Source organism: Podarcis muralis, chromosome 7 (assembly GCF_964188315.1).
Source record: "Podarcis muralis chromosome 7, rPodMur119.hap1.1, whole genome shotgun sequence".
NCBI classification, from domain to species: Eukaryota; Metazoa; Chordata; class Lepidosauria; order Squamata; family Lacertidae; genus Podarcis; species Podarcis muralis.
The window spans coordinates 25801099-25828778 of record NC_135661.1 but is presented as its reverse complement, the minus strand read 5'-3'; the positions used below and the strand labels follow the sequence as shown (position 1 = coordinate 25828778).

Sequence of the window (27680 nt, the reverse complement as noted above, 5' to 3'; positions counted from 1 at the left end):
GGTACTATTTCTGGGTTAGCAGAGTCTGTAACCTGAAGTGTCCGTAACCTGAAGCGTGTGTAACCCAAGGTACCACTGTATATAAAAATTACACATCATCACTTTTAACTTACTGAATTTTTCACATTACACTTTTTATCTCTTTCTAACAAATCAAAAAGAAAAAGACCAAGAAAGGAGGCACAAAAAATAAAAGAGAAAGGAAAAAGAAAAGGGGGGAAGGGGGGAGGAAAAAAGAAAGAAGGGGGGAAACACAAAATAAACACATTTGACTTACAATTAGACTCATTATATTATTATTTCTACTATTTTTTCACACACTGTTCCAAATTATTGTATTACTTTCTTTGTTTTCATCAGATATCAAAAAACATTATATTTGTTTTTTTCAAGGATCATTCTATTTCTGCCAGGAGATATTTTTTACTGTAATGTTTTTCCAGATGCTCTTTAAAGATTTTCCATTCTTTCTGTACTTTCTGTTTTGGATAACTTCTAATTCTCCCTGTTATCATGGCCATCTGTAAATATTCTGTCCTTTGGACCTGCCACTCATTTATCGTAGGTGTTTTGTCACTTTTCCAGTTTCTTGCAATTAAGATCCTGGATGCTACTGTTGTGTGTATAAAAAGTGGTCTACTGTAATTTCTTTTTTGATTTCTGGTGACATTATTCCCAGGAGGAAGGTTTCTGGTTTTTTCTTAAATTAATAAATGCTTTTTAAAAAGGTACTGAACTTCAATATAGCCAGGAGGCAGAACAGAACTTTGAACCCTTCTAATTCTTTCCCTTATAGTCTTGCAATTAACAGGTCTTAAATGAGTTTTTGGTTTTTGTTGTTGCTGCTGCTGTTGTCTTCCACACACATCTCAGGGTGATTCACAAAACACAAAAGAAGGAGCAGCTTCAAACATTAAAAGCTCAGAAAGTAAACTGCAGATTGCTGGAGTAAAAGCATGAGATTATTCCTCCCTAAGTGTAGAACCTTGCATTGAACCCTTTTGAAATTCATTTTGTTGGTTTTGGCCATATTTTTTATTTATTTTTCTGTGATAAATTTTTATTAGTTTTACATATATATACGTATAAACATATACAAAGTCCATTACATAACTTGCACATATTATATCCACTCCACAAATCATAAGTATTATACAAAGTTTTTACAAATCATAAGTATAATACAAAGTTGTTTTAGGCTCTGCCGAGCCTTGAACTTCCCTCCACTCCTTTGGTAAGTATCAAATAAGTTTTACGGTCACGTATTTTATCTCTTTTACCTAATAATCACTTGCTGTTAGAGTTATTCCAACCCCGCCAGTGTCGTCTGAAATTTAGTTCCAATATACATCAAATATTTATTCCAATTATCATGAAATTTCTGTTCATCTTGATCTCTTAGTCTTCCTGTTATTCTAGCGAGCTCGGCATAGTTTATCACTTTAACCTGCCAGTCATTTATATTAGGTATAACCTCCGTTTTCCAATTTTGCGCCAACATGATTCTTGCAGCTGTTGTGGCATATAGGAATAAAATCTTATCTTCTTTTTTAATTTCTTTACCCCTCATTCCTAGCAGAAAAGCTTCAGGCTTTTTGGGAAAGGTATATTTAAAAAAAAAATTGAGTTCGTTATATCTCGATTCCCAAAAGCATGACTTTGCTGCATGACCACCACATGTGGTAGAAGTCACCTTCTACCTCTCCACATTTCCAGCATCTTTTATTCTTCAACCTGTAGATCTTAGCCAGCTTCACTGGCATGTGATACCACCTATAGATCATTTTCCACAGATTTTCCCTTAGTGCCGTACATGCCGTGAACTTCATGTTAGTATTCCACAATTCCAGCCACCTCTCAAAGTCGATGTTATAGCCAATGTCTATCGCCCATTTAATCATGACCTCCTTCACCTCCTCGTCTTTTGTGTACCACTCCAGTAAGATATCATATATCCTAGACAGTATTTTATATTTACCTTCTATAACTTCCACATTAAATTTAGATTTTTTGTCTTCGAATCCTAATTTCTTTTTATCTTCTTTTTACAAATCGTTTACCTGGTGGTATTGCAGCCACCCTGTAAATGAGTTTTTTATCTCTTCGTACGGTCTGAGTTTAATGCCTTGATCAGTTTTCCGCGTAAGTTCTTCATAGGTGGCCTTCTTCCCTTCCATATTAACTTTTTTAACAGTTAGCACCTCTATTGGTGAAATCCACCAAGGAGTCTTCCTTTCCAATAGATTTTTATTTCTTTCCCACACTTGAAATAGTGGTCCTCTAAAGATATGATTTAGAAAGCCTCTGTGTACTTTCACCTTTTCGTACCACAGGTACGAGTGCCACCTGTACCTGTTATCGAAGCCTTCCAAATCCAAGATGTCCCTATTTCCCAATCTTATCCAATCCTTCAGCCACAATAAACACGCCGCTTCATAACATAAACTTAGATCCGGTAGGGAGAAACCCACTCTTTCTTTCTTATCTACCAGTATTTTCATTTTTATTCGCGGTCTTTTTCCCTGCCAGATATATCTCGCCAAGGCTCTTTGCCACGCTTTACACTGCTTTAACCCTTTAAGTACAGGAATGGTTTGAAATAAAAATAGCATTCTGGGCAGGACATTCATTTTTATAACCGCTATCCTCCCCAAAAAGGATAATCTCATTCTCTCCCAGATTTCTAAATCTTTCTTAATATTCTTCCAAGTGACCTCGTAGTTATCCTTATATAGGTTAATATTTTTAGCTGTAATCCACACTCCAAGGTACTTCACCTTCTTTGCTATCGTAATTCCCGTCTTTTGTTCTAAATCTACAGTATCTTCTTTGGTTAAATTTTTGGTTAACATTTTGGTCTTATTCTTGTTAACTTTAAGGCCTGACATAGCACCGAACTCTTCAAATTTTTGTAGAGCTTCTTTTACACTGTACTTTGGATCTTCTAGTGTTAATACAATATCATCCGCAAAAGCTTTGATTTTGTGTTCCTTAGTTCCTACCTTGACTCCTTTAACTTCTGTTGTTTCCCTCAGTCTTTTAGTAAGTACTTCCAATACTGTTATAAACAGTAAAGGAGACAAGGGACAACCTTGTCTAGTCCCTTTGGATATATTGAAAAATTCTGATGTGGTATTATTTATTACAAGTTTTGCTTTTTGCTCATAGTAGATAGCTTCGATACCTTTTCTAAATCTTTCTCCCATCCCCATCATTTTCAAATTTTCTATCAGAAAGCACCAAGAAACATTGTCAAATGCCTTTTCGGCATCAATAAATATCAAGGCCGCCTGTTTATCTATTCTACTTTCCAAGTATTCAATGATATCTATCACATTTCTTACGTTATCCTTCAATTGTCTCCCCGGAAGGAAGCCTGTTTGGTCTTTATGTATTCTACTACTTAATACCTTTTTTAATCTTTCTGCCATTACATCCGCAAACAATTTATAGTCGTTATTTAGTAACGAAATCGGCCTATAGTTCTTCACCTCTAAGGTGTCCACATCTTTTTTAGGAATTAATGTAATATAGGCTTCCTTCCATGTATTCGGAATCCTTCCTTCTTTTAGAATATTGTTCATGACTTCACATAGAGTTGGACATAATTGGTCGCTTAATGTTTTATAATATTTGGCCGGTAAGCCATCCGGCCCCGGCGCTTTTCCAATTTTCATTTTATTTATTGCCTTCCTTATCTCATTTTCTGTAATCATCTGGTTTAACAGCTCTTTTTCTTCAGTTGTAATCTGTTGTAAATGATGTTTTTCCAGATAGCGTTCTATTTCATAGTCTGTTTCCTTTCCTCTTTTATATAAGTCCTTATAATACTTCTGAAATATCCTTTTTATTTCTTTTGGCTCTTCCACTATCCTTTCTCCCTCTCTTATCTTACAGATCGTATTTTGTTTTTTCCTTTCTCTTAATTGCCAGGCCAAATATTTCCCTATTTTATTAGCTGATTCAAAACTCTTTTGTTTCATCATTTTAATTCTCCACTCAATCTCCTGGTTTACTATCATAGTAAATTGAGCTTGTAATATCTTTATATTTTGTTTTATTGTCTCCTCTCCTGGTTTAATAATTAATTTTCTTTCATTCTCCATAAGCTGTGTTAGGATCTCCTCTTTCTTTTTCTCTTTTTCTTTTCTTAGGTGACTGTTTTTCTGGATTAGGAAGCCCCTCATAACGGCTTTTCCTGCATCCCAAACCGTTTCTATAGCTGTCTCTTTATTTAAGTTCCACTTGAAGTACTCTTCAATTGTTTCTTTTGCCTTGCTTACTATCTTTTGATAGTTAAATAGATATTCATTCATTCTCCATCTGGATGCTCTAACATCTTTTCCCTTTATCTCTATAAGTACTGGATTGTGGTCAGACACAGTTTGTGGGAGAATTTCAGATTTAGTTAAACTCTGTGTCAGTTCCTTCGAGATCCAAATACTATCTATTCTCCCCCAACTCTTATTTGGGTTTGAGAAAAAGGTATACTGTTTTGTAGTGGGGTTTTTAAATCTCCAAGCATCAATTAGTCCCATATTATCGACCAAATCAAAAAACGTTCGAGGTAGCTTGCCTTCCTTCATCTCTTGCTTTTTTGTTGATCTATCTAGATTTGGTGACACCACTCCATTAAAATCGCCCATCAATATCATTTTTTGATCCAACCACTCTAGTAACTTGTTACTTACTTCGAGGATAAAAGCCAATTTTTTTGTCATTAGGCGCATATATTCCGACAACAATTATTTTAACTCCTTGAAACATAATCTGTACTACTATCATTCTTCCTTGTTCATCTTTGTACAATAATTTTGGATCAAGTTTTTCCTTTATGTATAATACCACTCCTCTCCTCTTTTCTTGACCTTATCTGATGCCACAAAGTCCAGCCCTAATCTCTTATTACTCAAAATTCTCTTGTGTTTTCTTGTTATATGAGTCTCTTGTAAGCAGATTAGATCAAGACTCTTTTTTAGTAATATATGAGCAATCTGGTTCCTTTTATTTTTATTGTTAAGCCCATTCATGTTCCAAGACAGTGTTTTTAAAGCCATCGATTATATACAATTAATGAATTATCAAATCTGGGTTAAAACTACTGTTCTTTATTGTCTATCTCTTCCTCTTCCCTTTCTTCTCCTGGATTTGTCTCCCTCTCTCCCTCTCCGCTCCCCCCACCTCCGCCCCCCTCCCCCAGCCACTCCCCTTCCTCCTCCCACCCCGCCATCTTTCCAAGTTCCTTCTCGTATCTTCTTGCAAATTTTTCAAGTTCTGATGGGCTGGACAGTTTAAATCTTTTTTCCTTAAAGTAGAATGAAATTCCTTCCGGGAATTCCCATCTATATAGGATCCCGTTTTTCTTCAGCTGGTTAGTTAACCGAGCAGAGCCATTGGGAACCTTATCCTCCTCTGGGAGCACGTTCCATAGTTTAGCTGCGCTCTGCGTGAAGAAAGAAGGACTTTGTTTACCTGTCCTGAGCCTTCCAGCATTCAGCTTCATGGGATGTCTGTGAATTCTCGTGTTATGAGAGAGGGGTGCACACTTCTCTCTATCCGCTGCAGCAATTGTAATGTGCTATATGATCTTTGATTGCATTTCTATGGCTTCTTTTATTTATTATATTGTATTTTTTTGTATTTCCGTAGACTTCAAATCGTTATGTGATAAAATAAAAATAAAATAAATAAAAAGAAGCAATAAAAATGCAATTAAGACTCAGTATGAATGCTTAATGTGGGCACACTTGAATGCATTCATTCCACTGCTGGCCTAAAACATCTGGCAGGGGGCACCTGGTTGGCGAAGGCTACCAAAGGGCATGGGGATCAGGGGTGTTTACCAAGGGCTTCATGAAAAAGGGAGGTGGGGTTTCAAGGGAGGAGTTTGAAAGAAGGGAGAGGAGGCTTGATTTTCTGGGAGGCAGTCCCAGGCATGACTATGAGCCTGAGACACAGAAAGACATGACAGTTGCAGGCAGGGCTGTATCTGTCATCTGGGGACATAAGAGCTCAGAGACAGGCAGGTGGGGGAAGCAGTGAAGGTGAGAGTTTTGAAGGTGAGGCGGCGGCGCTTGGTCTGGATGCAGGAGCACAGGGGCATTGTCAGTGGGGCTCCTTGCCCAGCAAAGCTGTATGTCTTTCCTTTCCACGCGTTTTCTTCTGCACTGTCCTTCCAGGAGCTAAACACTGCCATCTCTCCTCTTCTCTTTCTTCCTTTCTCCCTCCAGCCTTCCCGCTCAATCTCTCTTTCTTTGGCACAATTGAGAACTGCATTTAATACAGGCCTCTCTGCCATAGTCTGGAGTGCCTTTTTTGTTTGAAAACCACAAGGTAAATATATCCAGTTGGTTCCCTTCCTGCATTTTCCCTCCTTGCAGTGCCCTCTGGACCCAGGGGAAGGGACAGCAACAGGCCCTCTGGGGGTTATTGGCCTTCAGCCCCATCTGCATGGCTCATGGTCAGCAACACCTGGAGGGCCATAGGTTGCCTAGTCCTTGTTTAGTCTCCCAGTTGTGTGATTGCTGTACGACAAGCAGAACTTTTTAATGACCCAGTCACCGTAGGGACTAACTGGGTTACTCCTCCCCTCCTTCCCCACGGAATCTGCATCTCATCAAGAGGGAGCTGCCAGGGGGAAAGGCTCAACTAATCAACCCCTGGCCTGATGGATGGGTCATTAAGAGCACCCATCTTAGGTTGGGTCTACTCAGAAGTAGTAGAATGATTGTATCATGTCAGACTGCAAGTGGGAGATGCCAGTTTGCATGCTTCCCTTACTTCTTCTCTTCTGCAGGTTTTCTGCTTGCGGGGGTTTGTGTTTGTTGTTTAACGAGGGCAGCACCGACCCTCCTGGCTGCACCCTAAAGTGGAACAGTTCTTTCTACCATCTAATTTTTGTAGCATCTGCAAACCAGACCTTTGTCTGTTGGATCGCTAATTGCCCCCCCCCCAATCCTGCCTTTCCCACCTTAACCAGATGTGGCTCTTTTGTGCAGGGGAGGAAGGGGTGGGCCCACCTTGCAAGAGGGCAGGGGAGATCCCTGGGGGGAGGGCGGGGGTTGGATTTCACTGTTCTGATTCCATGCTAGCCTGCTTTCCTCCTCCCTTCAGTGAGACTCGAGAGAGAGAATCTGTCTCATTCCCAGGGCTAAAGCGTGTCTCCACTCTTCACATGGCAAGAGTACAGGTGTCAGTTTATCAAGTGGGTATTTGCCACACTGTGTTATGCAAGCACTTGGTGAACTGGCTGACTGTATTATCCTACCCCCCACCATGCACAACCATATTTGCGGGGTTGTGTGTGTGTGTTCCAATTTCGTGGGAGCAGAGAAATTGGCATTCGACAAGATGTTCAGCTTCCCAGAATCTCAACTTATTTGTTATTTATTTATTTCTTGCACCTTTCTCTCCCAAGGAGGTCAAGGTGGTGTGTACATGGTTCTTCCCTCCCTCCCCCACCTTCCTCATTTAATTCCCACGACAACCCTGTGAGGTGGATTAGGCTGAGAGGCAGAGTGACTGGCCCAAGACCGCTTATGGCTGAGTGAGAATTTGAACCCTGGTTGCTTCTCCTTGAAGGCAGTGGTGTGCTTGAAAGAACCAGGGTGGCAAAGTGGTTGGCATTTCAGACTGCCAAGACCCAGGTTCACATCTCAGCTCAGCCATGAAGCGTACAGGGTAGCCTTGGGCTTCCTCTCAGTGCCTAACCTCCCTCGCAGGGCTGTTGCTTGCTATGAGGATGGAAATCATGCCACCTTGAGCCAGAGGCAAAGGTGAGCAGAGGGACCGCTGTGGAGCTGACCTTTCTGCAAGGGGCTGCTTTCTGCACACACCTCTCCATTCATTCAAACAAACAAACAAACAGACAAGCAAGAGGCAGGATTGGAGCTCAAGAAGGGTGAGGGCTAAGCTTGGGGAGAGAGCAGAGGGCCAAAGAGAGGGCCTTCCAGTCCTGAGGTCCCATTTGGAGAGCTGCAGGCTCCCCATTACTCTTTCTTTCATACAGGATGCTCAGTTCCTGCTCATGGCTCAGTTCTTTGTTGCCAAACCACCAAGAGCCCAGCAACGATGGGGTATAAACATTGCCATACTTTCTCTTCCTTGCCACCCCCCCCCCACACACATTCCAGGGAAAAGCAGAAGCGAGCTCAACCTTCTGGAAGAGGAGAGCCAGAGCACAGGGGTCTGACCCGCTAGAGGCTTTGGGGGCAAGGAGTCTCGGGAGGCCCCCTCTGAAATCTCGGTCGCCTTCTCCTGGAGTCCACCCGTCCTTCTGAGGAACCTTTCACTTTGGCTCCTGCGTCCCAGAGAGACTCCTAGAACTGTGAGGAAACTGGCCAGCAGCCTCTTGGGTTGCTTCTGGTGCTCTGACCCGGCTGCAGCACCCAGGACGTCCTCTGAGCAGCACTTGATGGACAAAGGGTGGTTGAGTTTGGGGGGACGGGAATCTCTAAGACTGAACAGCAGAGAACAGCCACCCTGTGCCTACAGACTGGATTACTTTTGCAGGAGTCGGTGTGAGCAGGGACCGGCAAGGGTGTCATTGCAACAGCGTTCCCTCTGCTCCACTGACTGTGTTGATCGTTTCCTCCCCGCGTGCAACAGATCTCCCTTCCACCCAGCGGTCTCATATGTACATTCCACCCACCCTCCAGGCACACTTCAGTTTGTTAGTCACCACACCAGGCTTTCACTGGTGGCTCCAGCGCTTGGCTCTGGGGCACCCCCACCCACCAGCCTCCCTCTGCAGCTCTTGCGCTTCCTGCCTTTGACTGTAGCTGCAGCCAGCCGCCATGCCAGGCCTGACTCCAGGACCTGAAACTTGCTCCTCCCACATTCCAAGCACACCTGCCTTGCTGGTCTTCTGAACGCCAGCGCCAGGCTCCAAGGGCATTTGAACCAGCCGTGAGTCTCCTCTGGCGCCAGGCAGGGCATCAAACCATCCTCCCCAAATTGTGCCAAAGTCCACACTCCCTAGAGCCACATGTGCAGCCTGGCTCTGTCTTACCAGGATTGCACTGCTCACCCTCTTTCCAGAAAGTGGGTCCCCATGGCGATCAGGTGGTGGGCTCTGTCTGTGCCAACCCAGGAAATGCTGCTATTCTGCAAAGCAACCCTTCCTTCCCAGAGGATGCCTGTCTCCTGGCCACTTTCACCTAAAGTTTCATTCTCTTCCCCCTTGCTTTGCGTCTCTAGTTCTTAAATCCAACACAGGTTTAAAAAACAGTTTGCGCAGGTGGGAACTGGGGCGGGAGCCATTCTGACCCCATGCTGGTGTTTCCCAAATACTGGAGTTTAAGTGACTCCTCACGTAAGCTGTTGAGTGGTTGGGGATGGGACAACAGGATTTGGCCCATCAATCTGCTGGCATTCCAGGCACTGAGTCTCCCACCTTGTGAATGCTTGCCATGGAGGATCTGCAGCATTTTGCTGCAATTTACCCAAGAAGGCCTGCTGGGTGGAAGAAAGTCCTAAAGGACCACCATTCCTCCTCTAACTGCTCCTTCTGGCTCCTTGTGTTCGTGCTTAGAAGAGCAGCTGCTGTTGCATTTCCCTCTGGACTAGCCTTCCCCAGCCTGTGCACTTCAGATGTTTTGGACTACACCTTCCCATCAGCCCCATGCGGCACGGCTCCTGCTCAATGGCTGATGGGAGCAGGAGTCCAGCACAACTGGAGGGCACCAGGTGGAGAAGGCTGTTCTTGGCTGTCCTCCTTGGCTGCCAGGTTCTGGCTGGAGAGGCAGCACAGGATGCTATGCTTGCCCTCCACGCTAGCTTGGGCAGAGAGAAACAGTCCCCCCACCCTTAGTTGCTACTTACAGTATTCCCCCACTGGAGTTCTTGTTTTTAAAATGAAATAAAGGACTGAAGAGCAAGAGAGGGAAAGAGAGAAAGTTGGTTTCCCTTTCTCCCTCTCTCGTCCTCTCCCTGTCCATAACCAACAGCAGAAGTTGTCTAAAAGCAATGTATAATTTCAGGTAAATTATTTGTAACCGGCCTTTATGTTGTAGTTTTTCTGCAAGGACTGTACCTTCAAAATGGAATAGTCTAATCTTATATATCTATTTATAAGTTCCTGGCTTTAAGGAGTGTTTGGTACGCTGCGTGTATAAGGACCTCTAAAAACAATTCGGGAGCTGTTACCATGAGCGGCTTCTGCGAAGGGGATGTAAATGCCCCACCTTTCCTCTTCCTCCTTAGGTTGCCCATGGCTCTGGGAAGGAGGACCTCCTTTGGTTTCCACCAAAGACAGTCTTGCTTACCTATGGTGACAGGGACCACAGCCAGGCTCTTGCCAGGGTCGCCTCCCAGTCTGCCATGTCTGGTTGAGGAGTCCCAGGCTAGGGGCCCCCATTCCACAGGCTACATCCCCAGTAGCCCTTTTCTCTGTCCTCAAGAGTTGGTGCTGGGCTCAAATGTGTCCTTGAACTGTGAAAATGGTCTCTGGGAGGAGTTGTAAAGGTAAAGGTACCCCTGCCCCTAGGGGCCAGTCTCGCCAGACTCTAGGGTTGTGCGCTCATCTCACTCTATAGGCCGGGAGCCAGCGCTGTCCGCAGACACTTCCGGGTCACGTGGCCAGCGTGACAAAGCTGCTCTGGCGAGCCAGCACCAGCGCAGCACACGGAAACGCCGTTTACCTTCCCGCTAGTAAGTGGTCCCTATTTATCTACTTGCACCCGAAGGTGCTTTCGAACTGCTAGGTTGGCAGGCGCTGGGACCGAACGACGGGAGCACACCCCGCCGCGGGGATTCGAACTGCCGACCATGTGATTGGCAAGTCCTAGGCGCTGAGGTTTAACCCACAGCACCACCCGCGTCCCTGGGAGGAGTTGTAGAAAACTATAAATTGGTGGATGGCTGGCACATATGACCAGTCACCCTTGATCCTCCTCCCCACAGGTATGTGGCTCCCCAGAAGATTCCCCACCCCCGATTGAGGCCATGGGCTGTAGGGTTACCAGCAGTGGTTGAGAGGAAACCCTTTCTTGTTTCAACCTTTGAGGAGAAAGAGTTGATGCCAGAGCATTGGAGAGAGAGGGGATTTCAGGAGCAGCCCTTTCCTAAAACACAAAACTCTCTGCACAAAGCCAGGGCTTCTGATGATTTATTCTTGTTCAAAGAGGAATCACCATATTCCAAAAAGACAAACACAAGCCTTTTGGGTGACTGGGGTTTAGCCATCCATAGTCAGCCCCTCGCAGTCCCTTAAGGAGGGCCTTGTTTGACATGCCAGTTGTGGGGGAGAGGAGGGCTGTCTTCTCGCAGATTGAAAGGCCAGAAATGTCAAGGTCAACAGCCTTTGAGAAAGTTCCACCACCCCATTGGCAAAGAGAGCCCATCCTCCAGATGGCCATGCTGCCCAGAGCTGCTTGAATTTGTCAGAATTTCCCCCCAAAAAAGTAGAGGCTAGAACATTGTTTTCGACACATTTAGATTCAAGATCAACTTGAGAAGAATTGAGACCTCACATTGGTTTGCAAAGATCCATTCAAGTAATTTCCTCCAATCCCCTCTGCACATTTCTCTGCAGAATGAAAGGGGCATAAAGGTACCCCTGACCGTTAGGTCCAGTTGCGGACGACTCGGGGGTTGCGCAATCATCTTGCTCTATAGGCCAAGGGAGCTGGTGTTTGTCCGCAGACTGTTTAGCTTCCTGCTGGAGCGGTACCTATTTATCTACTTGCACTTGACGTGCTTTCGAACTGCTAGGTTGGCAGGAGCAGGGACCGAGCAACAGGAGCTCACCCCATCGTGGGGATTCGAACTGCCGACCTTCCGATCAGCAAGCCCTAGCTCTGTGGTTTAGACCACAGTGCCACCCGCGTCCCACGGAAGGGGCACAGACATGTATTAAAAGTTCATTCTCCAGAGCCCAGTGTGACCCATGTACCAGACAGCAAGGTCAACAAGGTAGACCATTGTGGTAACCAGACACTGAAGGGCAATGCCCATCCTGGCTCTGGGGCTCTTTCACTGATTACCTTGGAAAAAATCCATCAACAGGTATGTATGTCAGGTATAGAGAACGTGAAACCCAGTTCCACGGTGAAGGTCAGTTAGCAGAAAGTCAGGGAGCTGCTCTGCACACTCCAGAAACAACAAGAACAGTAAGGGGATGATGCCAAGAACAGCTGTGCCAGCAGTGTGCAAACTCTGGAACCTGCAGCACTTGAGATCCATTTTGCATCAGAGAATAAATCCTTTGAGGATCATGTTTTGGTTGGGGGGTCATGGCCTGAACCAGCAGTGCCAAGATCCTGCTTCTCCAACAGACAAGGAATGAGAGGGCCGTGCCTGGAGGCATGTGGCTCCACAGCAGTGGCTGGGAATGGCAAGGAGGAGGCAGTCGCTGGCACCTTTTAAGGGCTGGGAGCAAAGAGGTTATGCCCTTTGTGGCATGTGCAAAGCCCCACCCCAGGGCGTCTCCCAAGGGAACAGGCACAGGGATGCTTGACAGGAAAGAGCTGAGGTGCTTCCCTCATGCCTCGAAGGGGAAATTAAGGCAGCTGAGAGGATCCTTGTTTCCGCTTTTGGAGACCAGCAGAGGTTTGGCTCATAACCAGCCGTGGCCTAAGTGTCTCAGGCATGGCTCCCCAGTCTACAAGGAAGTTGCTTCCAGTCCTCACCATTGAACCAGGGAGGGCTGCAACTAAGCTCCAGAGGTGGCCTCCAGGATCTGTGAAAGGCAGAAGCTGTCTGCCTTTTCCTCCAAGGCCTCCTTGGACTCTCAGCCCCAACAGAACTGTTAAGAAGTGAAAGGCGCTTGGGAAGGGCAGTTCTCTGTCCCCCTATCATGCAGCAGAATGAGGAGGCTGTCTAGGCAGTAGATAGGGAGGGGGCGCAATACAAGAGGGGCAGCTCCTGCCCTCCCCAGACGTTCCTCCTGAGCTCCCGGTGACGATGCTGGTGGGGTGGCTGGCTGGCTACTTTGTCTCTTCCCAATGCCTCAACACACCCTCACCTGCGAGCGCCCTGGCTGGCTGCTCCAGCAGGTGAGTTCAATGCGCTGCGCTGCTTACCCATTGCTGCAGCTAATGCCCTGCAACAGGCCCAGGCGGAGCAGTGGAGCATTGGAAGAAAAGCTGTGTGCCCCATGGCCTGCCCTGCACCCTCTAAGCTTGCGTGCCGCCCATCACCAGCACTGAAGTGAGAGTTGACTGCCATTAACAACCAGCTTCTGGGAGCAGAATGAGGCTGGTGTGCCATCCTGTCCTTTGCCTAGTGTCTGGCGGGGTGGGGGGGACTAGCCCTGCAGCCCCCCTCCTAGGTGTTCCTGTGCAGCAGGACCACGGCCACAGCATTCCCCTCACCTCCGGCTTGCCCTGCCTGATAGAGCTGCTTTGGGAGTTCCCGAAGGGGCTGTGCATCTACCCACCTCCCTGTAATAAAAGCCTTTTTCCCCCTCCACCCTTCTCACTGGCCAGAGAGGACAGCGGATTTCCCTGTTTCCGAAGAAAGACCATCATTCCCACACACGCCCCAGATCACATCCACAAGGTTTCCAAGTGCCATCTCTTGTGCCTTAGTTTCTCCTCGGGTGACAGCCTCCACAGAGAGCCACAAGAGGGAGGGAATTTGTCAGCTCCACCAGGAAGAGCAAGTGGGGACAGGCCCTGCATGGCTGGCTCCCAGCCCACTCCGAGGAGCAGAAAACTGACCCTCAAAGCCTGTTGAGACAAAAGAGGGAGGCCTCAGGGACAATCTCTCACCCCGAGGGTACCAAATAAGTCCCTGGTGCCCCGCTGGCACCAGAGTCATGATGGGGTGGGGGCATATCTGCTGAAGGGCAAGGGGAGTGAGTTGGTCCCCAGCTGGTAGAGGGGTCGGGTGGAATGTCAGCTCACAGAGCCAGCACCCCACCACCCAAGATCCCCCACTCTCAGCAGCTCCTGAAGGGGCCTCGCTGCCGGTTGGCACAGGCCTGCAGTGTCTCTCGGATGCCCATCTGCCAGTCTTTCACCAGGTCCACTGGAGTCACCGCCTCCTGCCAGAACAAAAAACGGCATCAGAGAGCTCTGCCTGCCTCTCCGCTTCCTGCCTCAAGCTGGAAGGCCAGGAAGCAGCAGAAAGAAGCCTTCCCATCTCTCTGTTAGGGGTGGGGAGCCTGAGACATGCCAGGTGTTGTGGCAGGACTGGCCACAGGGCAGCAGGCTGCACCCTGGAGAGCCGCGGCTTCCATGCTCCCCACACTACAGGCTCAGCCTGTTTGGACTTCTTGACAGATGGGATGGCAGGCTATGGCACAGGCCCACCGCTGGCTGCAGAAGGCAAGCAACGGGGGCTTTTCTCGCCCAAGCAGCAGCCTCTACCCGTCCTCCTTGAGCATCAGCTTAGTTCTCACTCTGCCAGTAAATCTGCCTGGGCTTCTGAGTGCAGGTATGGACACTCATTAAAAAAGCCCTCTATACTGGGAAATTACATGGTGCTGAGAAGGGTTCTAGACTGACCTTTGCCCTGAACTGCTACCTTTCTATGTGAAGGGCCCTTTTATGCAGGAGCATTTAGCATCTGAAGCTATCACCTGCAGCCTGCTATGATACAGCCCAGACACAAGTTTAGAGACTCAGTGAGCCCAGAGTAAACTAGGCCTTAGAGTGGTGCAGAAAGCAAATGGTACATTTGCACCAAGGAGCAGTGCCATCATACCCACACCACACAAGCTCTGGGGGCCCAAGAATCTTCCCTGCTTGCTGCCCATTCTGAAAGGGTGGTAAAACCTCCCCGCTGTCCATGCCTCACCTCATTCTGTATGGCCAGGTTTGCCCCGTACATCAGCAGCGTCTTCACAGCCTTGAAGCGTCCCAGCCTGACTGCGTCGTGAAGGGGCGTGTCTCCTTCCTGGGCAGGGGGAGGCAGAGTAAGTGCGCATGGCCTCCTCCACACCAGGGCCAGTCAAAGGGCAGATTCTTGGCTCGGCAGAAGAGCTGCTGCTTTGCATGCAAAAGGATCTCTGGGTCAATCTCCAGCTAAAAGGATCCCAGGCTAGGAAAAAGCTCTGCTGGAAGTCTCAAGGACCCACGGAAAATGGCAATGAACAAACTGACCTGGGCTAGAAGGATGAATGCTCCAACTCAGTAAAAGGAGGGCTGTGTGCAGAGTGTGTCAGATAAAAAAAAGTCTGTGTCTTGCATATATTATGCAAACAAGCGCAGTTGCTTTTATTTTGCATAATTTCTTCTGCTAAAGCAAAGAGCTCACTGTGAGGCGAGGGCCATTTCTGAAAGTGCTTGAGGATACACCCCAAAGTGCCTGGAAGGAAAGACCATCAGAAGAGCCCTGCAGCTGGATCAGGCCAAAGGCTCGTCTGGTCCAGCATCCCATCCTCAAGGGCCATCCAGACACCAGAGAAACCTGAGCAGCCCCTCACTCCTCGCCGGGGCTTCCCAGCATTCAGAGGCGTAGCTCCTCTGGCGGCAGGGGGAGAACTCAGCCGCTGAACTCAGGAGGGTTTCTGCTGCCAGCTCGCCTCCCAAAAGCAGTGCAGACTTTCGGGCAGAGCCAAAACGAGGGCTTGGCCACCCCAGCTGCTCCCCACAGCCCAGAGGCAGAGAGCACCCCTCCCCTCCATCTCATACCTTGTCTTGCGCATTGATGTTTGCCCCGCAGGCAATGAGGTGCTCGGCGCAGTCACTGTGCCCTGTCCGGACGGCCACGTGCAGGGGGGTGCTCCACAGCTGCCAGAGAAAGAGAATTCCTCAGAGCCCACCCCGTTGTCCCGGTGGGGACTCCGTCACGGAGGCAGCGCCCCCCAGATGGGGCAGACAGCATTGGCCGAGGCTGCTCACCTTGTCCCGTGTGGAGATCTTGGCTCCCCTGCCCATCAAGCGCTTGAGGATCTCCAGGTGCCCCCCACGACAGGCCCAGAGCACAGGGGTCGCGTCCAGCTGTGTCAAAGCAGAGCCCACTCAATATAGGGAGAAGATCATTTGGGGCACAAGAAAGTCTGGCTGCACAGGAGCGGGGAGGTGGGGACGGGCAGTCTGTGGCATAAAGCAGCCTTCGCCAATGGGTGCCTGCCACATTTTGGACTACAAATCCCATCATCTTCAGCATCATGCAGCCGTGCTGGCTGGGGCTCTAGGGAGCTGTGCTCTAAAGCATCTGGAGGGCACCAGGTTGGCAAAGAAAATGGTGGGGTGTGTGTGTACCCTTCCTACTTTTTGGAAAGGGTCCCAACCTCTCCCTCCCTGCCTCTCTTTCCCTCTTCAACCACTAGAGCTTCAGCCAGACAGGAGAGCGCATGCCTGTCCTCTGGGCTGGAATCATGGCCCCAACGACAGCCAACCTGGCTTGCTCCTGCTTTTTAGCAATTTTAAGCCAGTGAGTGAAGTTAAAGTAGCGATTGATGGGTACGTTTTTTCCAGCAGCAGGTGTCAGGAATCCCTGGGTGCTCACCATGTCTCTTGGTTCCAGCTTGGCCCCAGCGTCCAACAGCTTGTCCACGATCTCTGCATGGCCCCACAAGCAGGCCCGGTGCAGGGCTGTACATCTGAACTGCAGGAGGAAACACAAGGGAGCACCTTGGTTTGACGGGTCGGCACCCTGCAAGCCTGCCCACCCCTTTCACATCCACCCTGAGGGTCTTCTGTGATGGATACTTGGCACAGCCCATCAAGCCAAAACAGCATCTCCTGGGGCTGGGGAGCTCCTTCCTAGTGTAGAACTGCACATTACTCTAGGATAGCCTTTGCCAACCTAGTGCCCTCCAGACGGTTTCAGTTACAACTCCCATCAGCCACAGCCAGCACTGGAGGGCACCAGGTTGACAAGCCTGCTCTAGCAAATGCAGACCTTTGTCAAAGTTATGCGACTTGAGGGACAGGGCAATGGGATGTTTGTAGAGGAGAACTGCTGGGAAGAAGGGCGCTTCTCCCTTCCACTGATTCCCCCTCTCCACGCGTATCTCCACCCTCACTGCCAGGCTTATAGCCCAGCAGAGGAAACACTTCAGGGTAGGGGGACCTGGAAGAAGGATGTGGCAGGGAGGGAATTCTCCTTTGCAGGGGATTTTACCCCTGCAGTGAAACACATTTGCCTGTGGGAGCCAGGAAGTCATGGAAAAGGCTTGTAGCGCCACCTGGTGCCTCGCTGACCTCGGTGACCTGCATGTCCGTGCCTTGCAGTGTATTAAGTGCATAGCCTTATATGGAGTTATGTTCCCCCTCTGGGCAGTGATGACCCTATATGGTGATGGGTGTAATAAAAGCCTTGACCGGATGTAGGTAACGTGAGACATTGGCAAACGGCCATGCTACAGGAGAGAACAAAGGATAAAAAAAAGTGACCGGAGAGGGAGAAGAAGTTGGAATGAGCTGCCCTCCGTCCATGAAAATATTGCTGGCTCTCTGTGTCTTCATTTTATGCTAAACAAGCGCCATTTGTGACGGCTGGTTCCGACATTTGCCTACAGAGAAACTGGTGATCAGAGCCACATAGCAGCTTTGACAAGAATTTGTTACTTTGGGGTTGGGGAAAGACAGCTTCATTCACCATGAACCATGACATTTTGAATCCCCTCCAAACCAATGGCAAAGTTTTGTAGTTGTTTTGTAGGTTTTTGATACATCAAACAGAGGTTCATAGTTGATACTGTATATCAATTACTCAGTTTGGGGGGCTACAAAACGTGGGGTTCATGCTACAAAAACCCATGAAACGACTACAAAAGTTCAGCACCCGTATGGAGGGGACCCAAAATCTTGGTGTTTGTAGTGAATGAAGCTGGGGAACACCAAAGGGGAGGTTTTATTTCCACCAGGAGGTTGTCTGCTTCTGGTGCCAAGCAGCTTAAAAAGTTGCTGAGCAACTGTCTCTGTGTGAACATATTGTGCAGGGATGGTCTGCCTCTGACTGCCAGATACCGAGAATCAAAAGTGGGGAAGAGAGGGCTCTTGTGCTCAGATCCTGCTTGCGGGTTTCCCACCAACATCTGGCTGGCCCCTGTGAGAAGAGGATGCTGGACTAGATGGGCCACTGGCCTGATCCAGCAGCAGGCTCTTCACACAGACGTTAAACGATGTAGGGATGCCACCAACTTGGATGGCTTTACAAGAGGACAGGACAAATTCATGGAGGAAGACAAGGCTCTCCTTGACTGCTGGTCACAAGGGCTTGGCTCTCTCCCTGCTGAGAGGCAGCGTGAGTCTGAATGGCGGCGGCTGCTGGCCATCGCACGCAGAGAGACATCTGGCTTGGCCACTAAGAGAACAGGATGCTGGTGGGCCTTTGGCCTGATCCTGCAGCCACGCTCCACTTGCACTCTTGTGGATGGATATTTTTGATACAAGCACCTATCAAAGCTGCAGATAGCAAAGGGCCATCTTAGCAACCATTCACCGTGTGAGAGAGAAGCAAGAACCGCACTTCTGAGGTGATGCCTGGCACAAAACACCTGGAATTTTAAAACCATCCTTTGGGAATGATTGTTTTCCACTGATGCAAATTTAGACAGATGTAATCAATCAACTCAAACTCATGCACTGAATCAACTAAGATGGCTTTAGTGAGGCAATGGTACATCTGCGGCTGGATCTTGGGGTTGTTGGCGCGTGGGGGGGGGGCAATCAAATGACCATCCCAGAGAGTGGCAGCTGATGGAAGAAGTGACCAAAAGGCCCGCCGTTGGTCCCTGAGCTGGCAGGGCTACCCCAGGCCCCTCCAGAACTGGCACTCATCACCGCAGCAACATCCTTCCTTTCAACTTATTTTTTTATAGTTGGGGGTGGAAGCCTGAGCTCATGTTGTTATTTTTACTGTAAAATATATTATCCTCTTCTACACCAAAATGAGGCTATTCCAAAGTAAATGTGCTTTTGCATCAGGGCAGGAGGAAAAGCAAACTCAATTTTATTCCAGGAGCCTCGGTAGTGCCGTGATTTAAGTGAGTTTGGAATGCAAAGCTGCATATGCTGGGTCTTTTTGTTTTTTATCATCAGAGCTGGCAAACTGCTTTTTGCTGCTGTTTGGCCTAATGCATCAGGAATGGGGAAGCGCTTATAGTGCAGGCCGGGGACGAAGAAGGGAAATGTTAATTGTGTGTTTCATAACTGAGTGTCTAAAGGGGGTTCCCCATAAGACCATTCAATCCAACCAAAGAAAACCAAGGCAGCTGCCTCCAATGGAGAGAATCCTGGGGAGCAATTTGGGGAGGCAGAGAGGCCTGACCCGGGGGGGGGCTGATTCCAGCGAATGCTGTGAGAGCCCCTGATGCTGCAGCTGTGATGAAAGCTGCAGAGTTGTGGACTTAAGTGAAATGATCTAAAACAACCACACTCCCCAGAGAAGATCTCCTGCAGAGTGAGCGAGAGTTGCGCAATATCAGGTAGGTTCCTTTCAGTGGGGCTTGTGCAAGAGAACGTCCCAGCAGATTTCACCCTTTAAGGCTGAATAAAAGGGGAGGTGCTTTTTGGCTCTTGACACCAATATATCTTGGGCAAATTTGCCTCTTTCTCCCTTCAGAGAGCCAGTGTGGTGTAGTGTTTAAGAGCGGTAATCTCGTAATCTGGGGAACCGGGTTCGCGTCTCCGCTCCTCCACATGCAGCTGCTGGGTGACCTTGGGCCAGTCACACTTCTTTGAAGTCTCTTAGCCCCACTCACCTCACAGAGTGTTTGTTGTGGGGGAGGAAGGGAAAGGAGATTGTTAGCCGCTTTGAGACTCCTGAAGGGGAGTGAAAGGCGGGATATCAAATCCAAACTCTTCTTCTTCTTCTTCTTCTTCCTTCGCTAATATCCTCCACCCCAGCTGCCATCCTTGCCTTTGCCGTAGGTTCCCTGGACTGACCCCCATCCCCCTTTCCCTGTTTCATCATTAGGCAAATTCCGGGTGGAAGCAGGAGGCTTGCGTTTCTTAGCACCCCCTTTACCTTGTCGTGAGCGTTGGGGTCCCCTCCATCTGCCAGGTATTTCTCAATCACAGGAATCCGGTTCTCCAGTGCTGCTTGGAGAAACTGCACTGGACCCACAGGTTCTGTCTATAGAGGAGAGGGATAGGAGTCAAACTGCTTTTCCACAAGGTGCCTGTCCCCTTTTGAAGGAGAGGGGACACTCAGTCTGCCTTGTCCGCCTTCACCCCACCCCAAAACTAAGCAATACTACTGCTATTACTACTACTACTACTAATAATAATAATAATAATAGGGGTTTTTCATTGAACAATGTACAAATTCTGTTTAAATAATTAATAATTTTACTACTAATAATTCTACTAATAATTTTACTTACAAAAAGAAAGGTTTAGTTGGTGCCTCAGAGATAACAATATGGATGTTCCATTGCAAAGTCTGCAGCCAACTTGCTTAGCCCTGAAGGTGGATGGACAGGCACAGCCCTACCATTAGGCAGAGGGAGGCATCTGCTACAGGTGCCAATGCTGGTGGGCAGAGCATCCATCTCCCAGCATTCCCCTGGGGACCCTTAAGCCAGCCTCTGCTCCCAGGGATGCGGAGGAAGACACTGTCCTGCTGGTGGTGTGGAAGGTGAAACTTGAATTCCAGGTGTGGAATGTGATGGCACCATCTTGCCCTTTGCTTCAGGTAGCAAAATGTCTTGTCCCAGCCCTATAAAGGGGACCTCTAAAGCCGATCTGGATATGTTGAATAAGTTCATATGAGAGATGCACCAGCCCCTAATTAATTTAGGGCTTGCAAGGGGGCAGCACTTTGAATTGCACCCAAAAATAAATTGGAAGCTGTCTTACGATGGGACCCAGTTGGCACCATAGTGCTGATCACAGACAGTCCCACAGGCAGTCTATCTGGGATGCTATCCAAGCATGAATACCTGTGACTGACAAGACCAGGTTTTTCTGAGAAGAGATGCAATTGGTGGTGCACCAATGCAAGAACCTTTGGGGGATGAATGCCTGCCAAGCTAGGTCCAAGCCACAAACTTCCTCTTGCAGGGGAAGCGCAGCCCCCTCCCTCTAAAGCCGTGTGTCAAGGCCACCCCTGTGCTGCAGCACACAGTCTTCTGGCAAAGCCTGTGGAGACTCACCATCACTTCTGGCTCCTGTTCTTTGGGGCGGACCACTTTCTTCAACCTCTTCTTATTCTTGCGAAGCTTGACAATCGCCTCCAAGTCCTGCAGGCTGTCTAGCTTCAGCCTGGAATTGCTGAGTGTCTCAAGCTGGAAAGGAGACAGGGGAAAGGAGATGTGTGGGCAACCGGCTTCCCCCACAGCACCCGCCACAGTGGGGGAGGGGAGGCCTGGGACGCCCAGTGGGAGAGCTTTGCCGCGCCCCCTTGCAAAGCTTCCATTCATTTCAGTGGGGTTTGTGCAGGGCTGCTTCGCAGCAGGGAGGTGTTTGCTTGTCTGCCACAGCTCAACTTATCCTGCCACTCTTCCTGGTGCTCACTGTATTCTGCTTCACAGTAAACCAGGGGTGGAGAATGGGATCCAGCCACTGGGCAGGATGCTGACAGCCCTCAACCTGCGTGGGCCACTTGGGGTGCAGCCACCCACCTGGTATCCCCTTGACAGGGAGCAGCTGCAACTGCTTTTGGGCAGGACCCGGCTCCATGCAGGGGCTCCAACTGAGAGCTCCTGAGTAGAACCAGACCCAGAGAGAGTCATCAGGAGTGCCCTTTCAGGCTCCCAATTGTCTGTTGCTTTCTTGAAAAAAATGTTTTGTTATGAATGTGTTTGCTGCCCTGAGCTCCTTTAGGAGGAAAGACAGGATATAAATTCAATCAATCAATAAGTGCAACAGAGCCAACAGAATCTTGTGGCCCTTGAAGGGCTAAGAGATCAAAGCAGAAAGAGGATTCAGTCTTCAGTGACATTTAATAGAAGCAGAGCATCGGGACCATAATCTCCCTGAGGGTAGACCAGTTTTTCTTAACCTTGGGTCTCCAGCTGTTGCTGGACTACAACTCCCATCATCCATGATCACTGGCCCTGCTAGCTAGGGATGATGGGAGTTGTAGTCCAACAACAGCTGGAGACCCATGTTTGAGAAACAGTGGTGTGGACGATCCATTGCATTGCTATTCCAGATCTGTATTCCTATAGATTGCTCAACCATTCTCTAGAATGTGCTCTAGCCATTTCCTTTTCTGTGGCCTGTCTCTCTTTGTAGGAATCAGCTCTATCACTTTCACTCTCTCCTTCCCAAATATCATTGCCTTTACATCTGTTTACACACATACTCCAAACTGCTACAGGAAGCAGGGTGTGTGTGATCACATTCAGAGAATACAGTGCAGGGAGTATTTAGTCCTTTCCCCACATACAATAGTCCCATAGCATTTCCCCCTCCCCACATTGAAGTCTGGGGGGAAGTGGGGTGGACCTGCCCAGTTGACTACATTGAGTTAGAGCTGCTCTTCCAATTCCAGCTTCAAGCAGAACTGCCTAAGTTTGCTGCTGCTAAATCACCCATGTCTGGAAGCACCTTTCAAGTGCCATGTGATGCCTTGGGAACACAGGTCAGCCTCTGGCTCAGCTGCCTGAAGAGATGCCAGGTGCACACCTTTGCGTTGTCTGTTTATTTTTATTTTTTTAAATGATATTTATTAGAAGTTTAAAGATTACAGAAAAAAGAAGAAAAGAGTACAACAAAAAAATTGACAAAACATACATTACAATACATAAAAAGAAAAAAAAAATACTTAAAAACCAATACAACAATACAACAACAAAAAAAGACAAGCACACACATCCAATATTCCATATCTCTATCTTTCATTTGCTTGCTTCATCGACCTCCTCACACCTCCCTTCTTGTATTCTAGTTTAGTTAATTATTACAGCAAATTCTTTCCATCTTTCTCAATTTTTGTTGGGTAATTTATCTTAACAGTCTAACCTATTAATTAACTCAACAAATCCTTTCCATCTTTCACTATATTCCGTCATTCAATTTACCTTAATTTATTTTAACCTTTTCTTACCATAAAATACCTTAAAACTTAATACTTATTTATACATAACTCCTTATATCATTTCACCTTTGTGTTGTCTGTTTAACCCATTGACTGCTGGGGGACTAAGGAACAGCTGGCCAGCTGGCTTGCCAGACAAGAGCCTTCTTGTCCACTATTAGCCGCCCTGAGCCCAGTCTTGGCTGGGGAGGGCAGGGTATAAATAAAAATTTATTATTATTATCATTGCCCCCTTGTGGCTGCGGAGGAGATAGGCCCCTGCCCACCCACCCACCCACCCACCCCGAGCAAGGTGGAACTTCTCACCCACCTTTTTCTTCTTCGCATCTTCTGCCTTCTGCTTTTCCTTGCTGACTGCTTCCCACACGCCTGCCGGGCCTGACCGCCATCTCCCTGGCTCCCTGGCCGCGCTTCCTGCCAGCACTTCAAAACCTCTCCCTTTCTCGTCATGTCGTTCGCCACTTACCTGGCAGGAGAGGGAAAAGGGAAGGAGCATGAGGACTGTCTTGGGCCCCCCCCCCCTCTCTCTCTTCCAGTAAAGTGTCTACCGTATATCCCTCCTTCTGGCCGCAAATTCTGGTGGTGGGTGTCAATAGCTCAGCTGTGGAGCATCTCTTTGCATGCAGAAGGTGCCGGGTTCAATCCCCACCATCACCAGGTAGGGCTGGGAATGTCTCCTGCCTGAAACTCTGGAGACCTGCTGCCTGAAAGCACTGACATCACTGAGCTCACTCACTATAAGGCAGTTTCCTGCGCTGCTGGGATTGTAGCACTAGGTTGCACTAGGACCTGGGAGACCAGGGTTCAAATTCCACACTCAGCTGTGAAACTCACTGGGTCCCCCACCTTGATCTCCTTGTTGGAAAGAGGTGATATAAAGACAGTAAGGACAGCAATGAATTCATAAAATGGACCAGGGCAGGGCAGGAGGGCGGGAAACAGGGTGGGAGGGAGCGGGAGAGCCCCAAGTTTTGCAGGTGTACAAAATAACGTAAGGAGGTCATCTCACAAGTGCACCAAAGGTGCACAATCTGCCTCAGTTGCATCAGAATCCACAGCAGCCTACCTGGCCCCAGAATGCCCATTGAAGTTCGTGAGCTGCTCTTAAGCTCCCACCCTGCCTACAGCCAGTTGCTCCCTCAGCCCAGTTTATATGTTTCTGCAAGTTGCTGGCTCTCCCGCCAAGTGGAAAGGGTGCCCAGTGCCAGGGCCAACTTGCAACATTCCCCCCCTCCCTGCCGCCTGCTCCTCCTGGCCCTGATGAAGCAACTTCTATTTATATGGATATGTATATAAGCAGCAGCCCCGGGCTCAGGAACACACATCATGTGCGGCGAATGCTCCCTCCTCCCGCAAGGGCAAAGTCAGCATGGTGCGCAACAGGGCCGGCTAGAGACATTTGGGCGCCTGAGGCAGGACGTCTCCAGGGTGGAAAATCCCCAGGCACTAGCAGGTGACTGGGCAAACTTCATTCCGATGAAGCCCCAGGCTCTCATGCCCGTCCCAGTCATTTCAAGAGGGCGATCATTTCCTGACTGCTTGTAGCTTAGCATGGTCTGCCCACACCCAACCTCACGCTCTCCCTGGCCAAAGGAAAAGGCGCTGCTTGACATGTCCCTACAGAGACAACAGGAGACACGTTGGCAGCGAGGCAGAAAACCCAAACACCTAAGAGCCCTTCAAGTCCAGCATCCTGTTCTCCCTGTGCCACCCAGATGCTTTTCGGAAGCCCAAGGGGAAACCAGCAAGAAGCACCGGGGGTCCAGGACTCTGGGGAGCAGAAGAGAGCCAGTGGGGTGGGGTGGAACTGGGCTCAGTCCTGGGAGGCTGGGGCTTACATTCAGTCACAAAGCTCACCGGCCTCTCAGCCTCACCTACTTCGCAGGGTTGTTGTATTAAACAAGGAGCAGGGAGAACCGTGTGTGTCACCTTCAGCTCGGGGGGTGGCGTGGAGTTGGGCTATAAATGTAGCAGATTAATTGTTGAAAAAACTCTCCTGGCTTGCAATGGCCTTATGCCATCACTAGTACCCACCGATAGCCTCATCCTCCAGGAATTAGTCCATTCCTCTTTTAAAGCCTCCATTATGCTTCCTTTCCAAAATATATATTACAAATACATTTGGTTGCCTGGGATGGAATCCAAAGGGTGCCCCACTCACCCCCCACCTTCTGCTGGGGTCAGCACTAAAAAGTCTTGCTGCACCTTTTAGGCTCTGCTCCTACCTTTCTTGATTCCCCCCTCCCCCACTTTCAGAGGACCCCCCCTGAAGCTTGGCAGGGATGACCCCAGAAATAATGAAGGCAGCCTACAGGTTAGAAAACACACCCTACACACTTAAATAGTGTTTCAACATGTGCCACCTGAGGCAGCCCCCCCCCCCCCCGGCTGCGCAGCGCCTGAGCATAACATTGCTGGAGTAATGCGATAGCTTCTAGGCCTTGTGGCTGCCACAAGCAAGCATGAATGGAATGGCTCTTTTCGCCCCAGTTTCAGTCACTCCAGCATGGTCAGCGGCTCCCTTCCTTCTTAGGTCTCCAGGGAAGAGGACACCCAGAGGTCTTGGGTGACCTCCATGAGGCAGCAAGCAGAGCTTCAGCTGGACACAGCAGCCAAAATAAGACATCAGCTGCAGCGCCAGGCCATCCTCACGCCAGGGGAGGCCTAGCAGGCTTGTTTGTGACATGCTTCCCATCTGCACATATAAGGCAGTTGAAGGAGTTCGTTCGCTGTCTCAGCTCATTCAGCAAAGGAACACAGGAGGCTGCCTTCGACCGATCCATCTAGCTCACTATTGCCTGCACTGACTGGCAGCAGCATTCGGGGGGGGGGGGGTTAAGCAGGTTCTCGCCCAGCCCCACACCTGGAGATTCCATTGGGGATTGAACCAGGGACCTTCCGCATGCAAGGCAGATACTCCACCACTGAGCCACGACCCGTCCTTTGACAGCAAATTGAATTGTTGTTTCATACAAGAGACTTCCTCAGCCCCACCTGGAGATATGGGGCATTGACCCTAGAGCCTTCAGGTGGGCTACCATGCAGCTGCAGCAGGCACACCCCCATCACCTGCTGGTCGGCTGTATTGTACTGCATTCCTATTGAAATGAGCACCATTCTAAATTTGCATGTATACAACTAAATGGCCATATGGAAACTGCTGGCCCTTTTGTCTTCTTTTGGGGGCAATGCATAGCTGGCCACCCCAACCCACACCGCCCGACACTTGGAGTGTCCTGGATCAGAGAACCTTCCCACCCAAATAAGGTCTGTGGCAGGTGTGGGAAGAAAGCACATTGGAGCCTTTGAGTAGATTTCTAGGTGATGTGCAGTCTGCCTGCAAGGGTTTCTAACTAATTGCCTCAAGAATTGCAACAATCCAGCTCAGTCCTGGTCCTGGTCACAAATTCCTGGGCTGAGCAGACACTCACAGAGACATGGTGTTCCTTAATTCTCAGCCTGGCACCAGACTGTTTTGCACCAAACTGTGGCTGGTGTACCTCAAGGCTCTCATTAAACAGACAAAAACCATAGCCGGCCGTTTGCCCATCTCTGAGCTGAGAGCCCATCCCACTACTCCCACTTTGCTCTGGATTGCCCTCAGCCCCCCACCCAGCCCCTCCATCGCTTACCAACTGCTGAATGCTGAAGATCTCCATGGTCCCCCCTACCTCAGAGCCACAACGCTCACTCCTTGGCCACCAGGCACAGCAGCTGTTTTTATTACACCCGGGGTGGGGGTGGAGAGAGACTGCCTTTGGGCTTTGCTCCAAAGCTCTCCCTCCCCTCCAGCAAACTGGATAATTCAGGTGCCATGTCACGCGGGCTAAAATAACTTCATAGTTTAAAGGTTTCCAGAGCTTGCAATGGGATTCCCAGGTCCAGAGTGGGAAACGTGTGCAATTGTTTGGAATGAGAAGAGCTCCAGATAAATCAGAGCCATTGGGAGTCCCATGACATTGGGCACAGGCTCCCTACCACCATGCTATTTGCTCCCAACGGTGCTACATTGGCTGCCAATAACCTACCGGCCCCAATTCAACATTGTTGGCCTTGACACACAAAGCCTGGACCAGCTGGGGGCCCAAGTGCCATAGGAAGCTGCCTTAGACCAAGTCAGCCCATTAGCCTATCAAGCTCAGTGTTGCCTACACAGACCGGCAGCACTCTCCAGGGTTTCAGGCAGGGGGCATTCCCAGATCTGCCTGCAGATGCAGAGGGTTGGACCTGGGACCTTTTCCATGCAAAGCAGATGCTCCGCTGCTGTGCTGTGGCCCCTGCCCAGTTGCCGGCAGGAACGCCTTCCCCAGAACTTGCACTCTGGATTCAGGGTGGGTTAAAGAAGCGGAGAGCAGGTGACCATGTGTACAGGCAGGTGGAGTGAAGCCTGGACCTAAAAAGCTGCAGCCCAAACGGCAGCCTCTGCTTCCTGTGGATTTGCAGACAGTTGAGCAGAAGAGATCCTCCCAGAGCAGTTTAACAACCAATCCCTTTTCACAGGGGACTCTGGGAATTGTAGCTCTGCGAGGGGAACAGGGGGTCTCTAACAACTCTCAACACCCTTAACAAAGCACAGCTCCCATCATTCTTTGAAGGGAAGCAACATCTGTTGACATGTAAGGTGTGGATGTGGTCTATGTCTACAATGTTTGATCATGCGTCATTGTTTTACCATTAAACCTGGGGATTTTGGGTTTTTTAATTGTAAATCACCTAGGAAGCAGTTTTTCTTCAGTATGCGGATGATACCCAGCTCTACCTCTCTTTTAAATCAGAACCAGTGAAGGCGGTGAAGG

The 27680-nt window shown here is 48.9% G+C and overlaps 1 protein-coding gene across 1 annotated transcript; it reads right to left on the bottom strand.

Moving 5' to 3' along the window:
• Nucleotides 1–11091: 11091 nt before the first annotated feature.
• On the bottom strand, nucleotides 11092–26638 carry ANKRD23 (ankyrin repeat domain 23). The gene is made up of 9 exons (XM_028740608.2): nucleotides 26517–26638; nucleotides 23195–23350; nucleotides 20996–21127; nucleotides 19867–19974; nucleotides 16399–16497; nucleotides 15789–15887; nucleotides 15579–15677; nucleotides 14743–14841; nucleotides 11092–13987 (listed from the first exon to the last, which is right to left on the bottom strand). The coding sequence occupies exons 1-9, from the start codon at nucleotides 26541–26543 to the stop codon at nucleotides 13883–13885; spliced, it is 924 nt and encodes a 307-aa protein (XP_028596441.2). The 5' UTR covers nucleotides 26544–26638; the 3' UTR covers nucleotides 11092–13882.
• Nucleotides 26639–27680: the final 1042 nt, after the last annotated feature.

Bases quoted from the DNA above. Each gene is read 5' to 3' on its own strand.
- ANKRD23 (XM_028740608.2), bottom strand. From the start codon at position 26,543: ATGGAGATCTTCAGCATTCAGCAGTTG. The intron at 14,842-15,578 runs GTATGAGATGGA...CCCCCTGCCCAG, and splicing joins ACATCAATGCGCAAGACAAG to GAAGGAGACACGCCCCTTCA. The intron at 13,988-14,742 runs GTGAGGCATGGA...TTGTTCTGGCAG, and splicing joins ACCTGGCCATACAGAATGAG to GAGGCGGTGACTCCAGTGGA.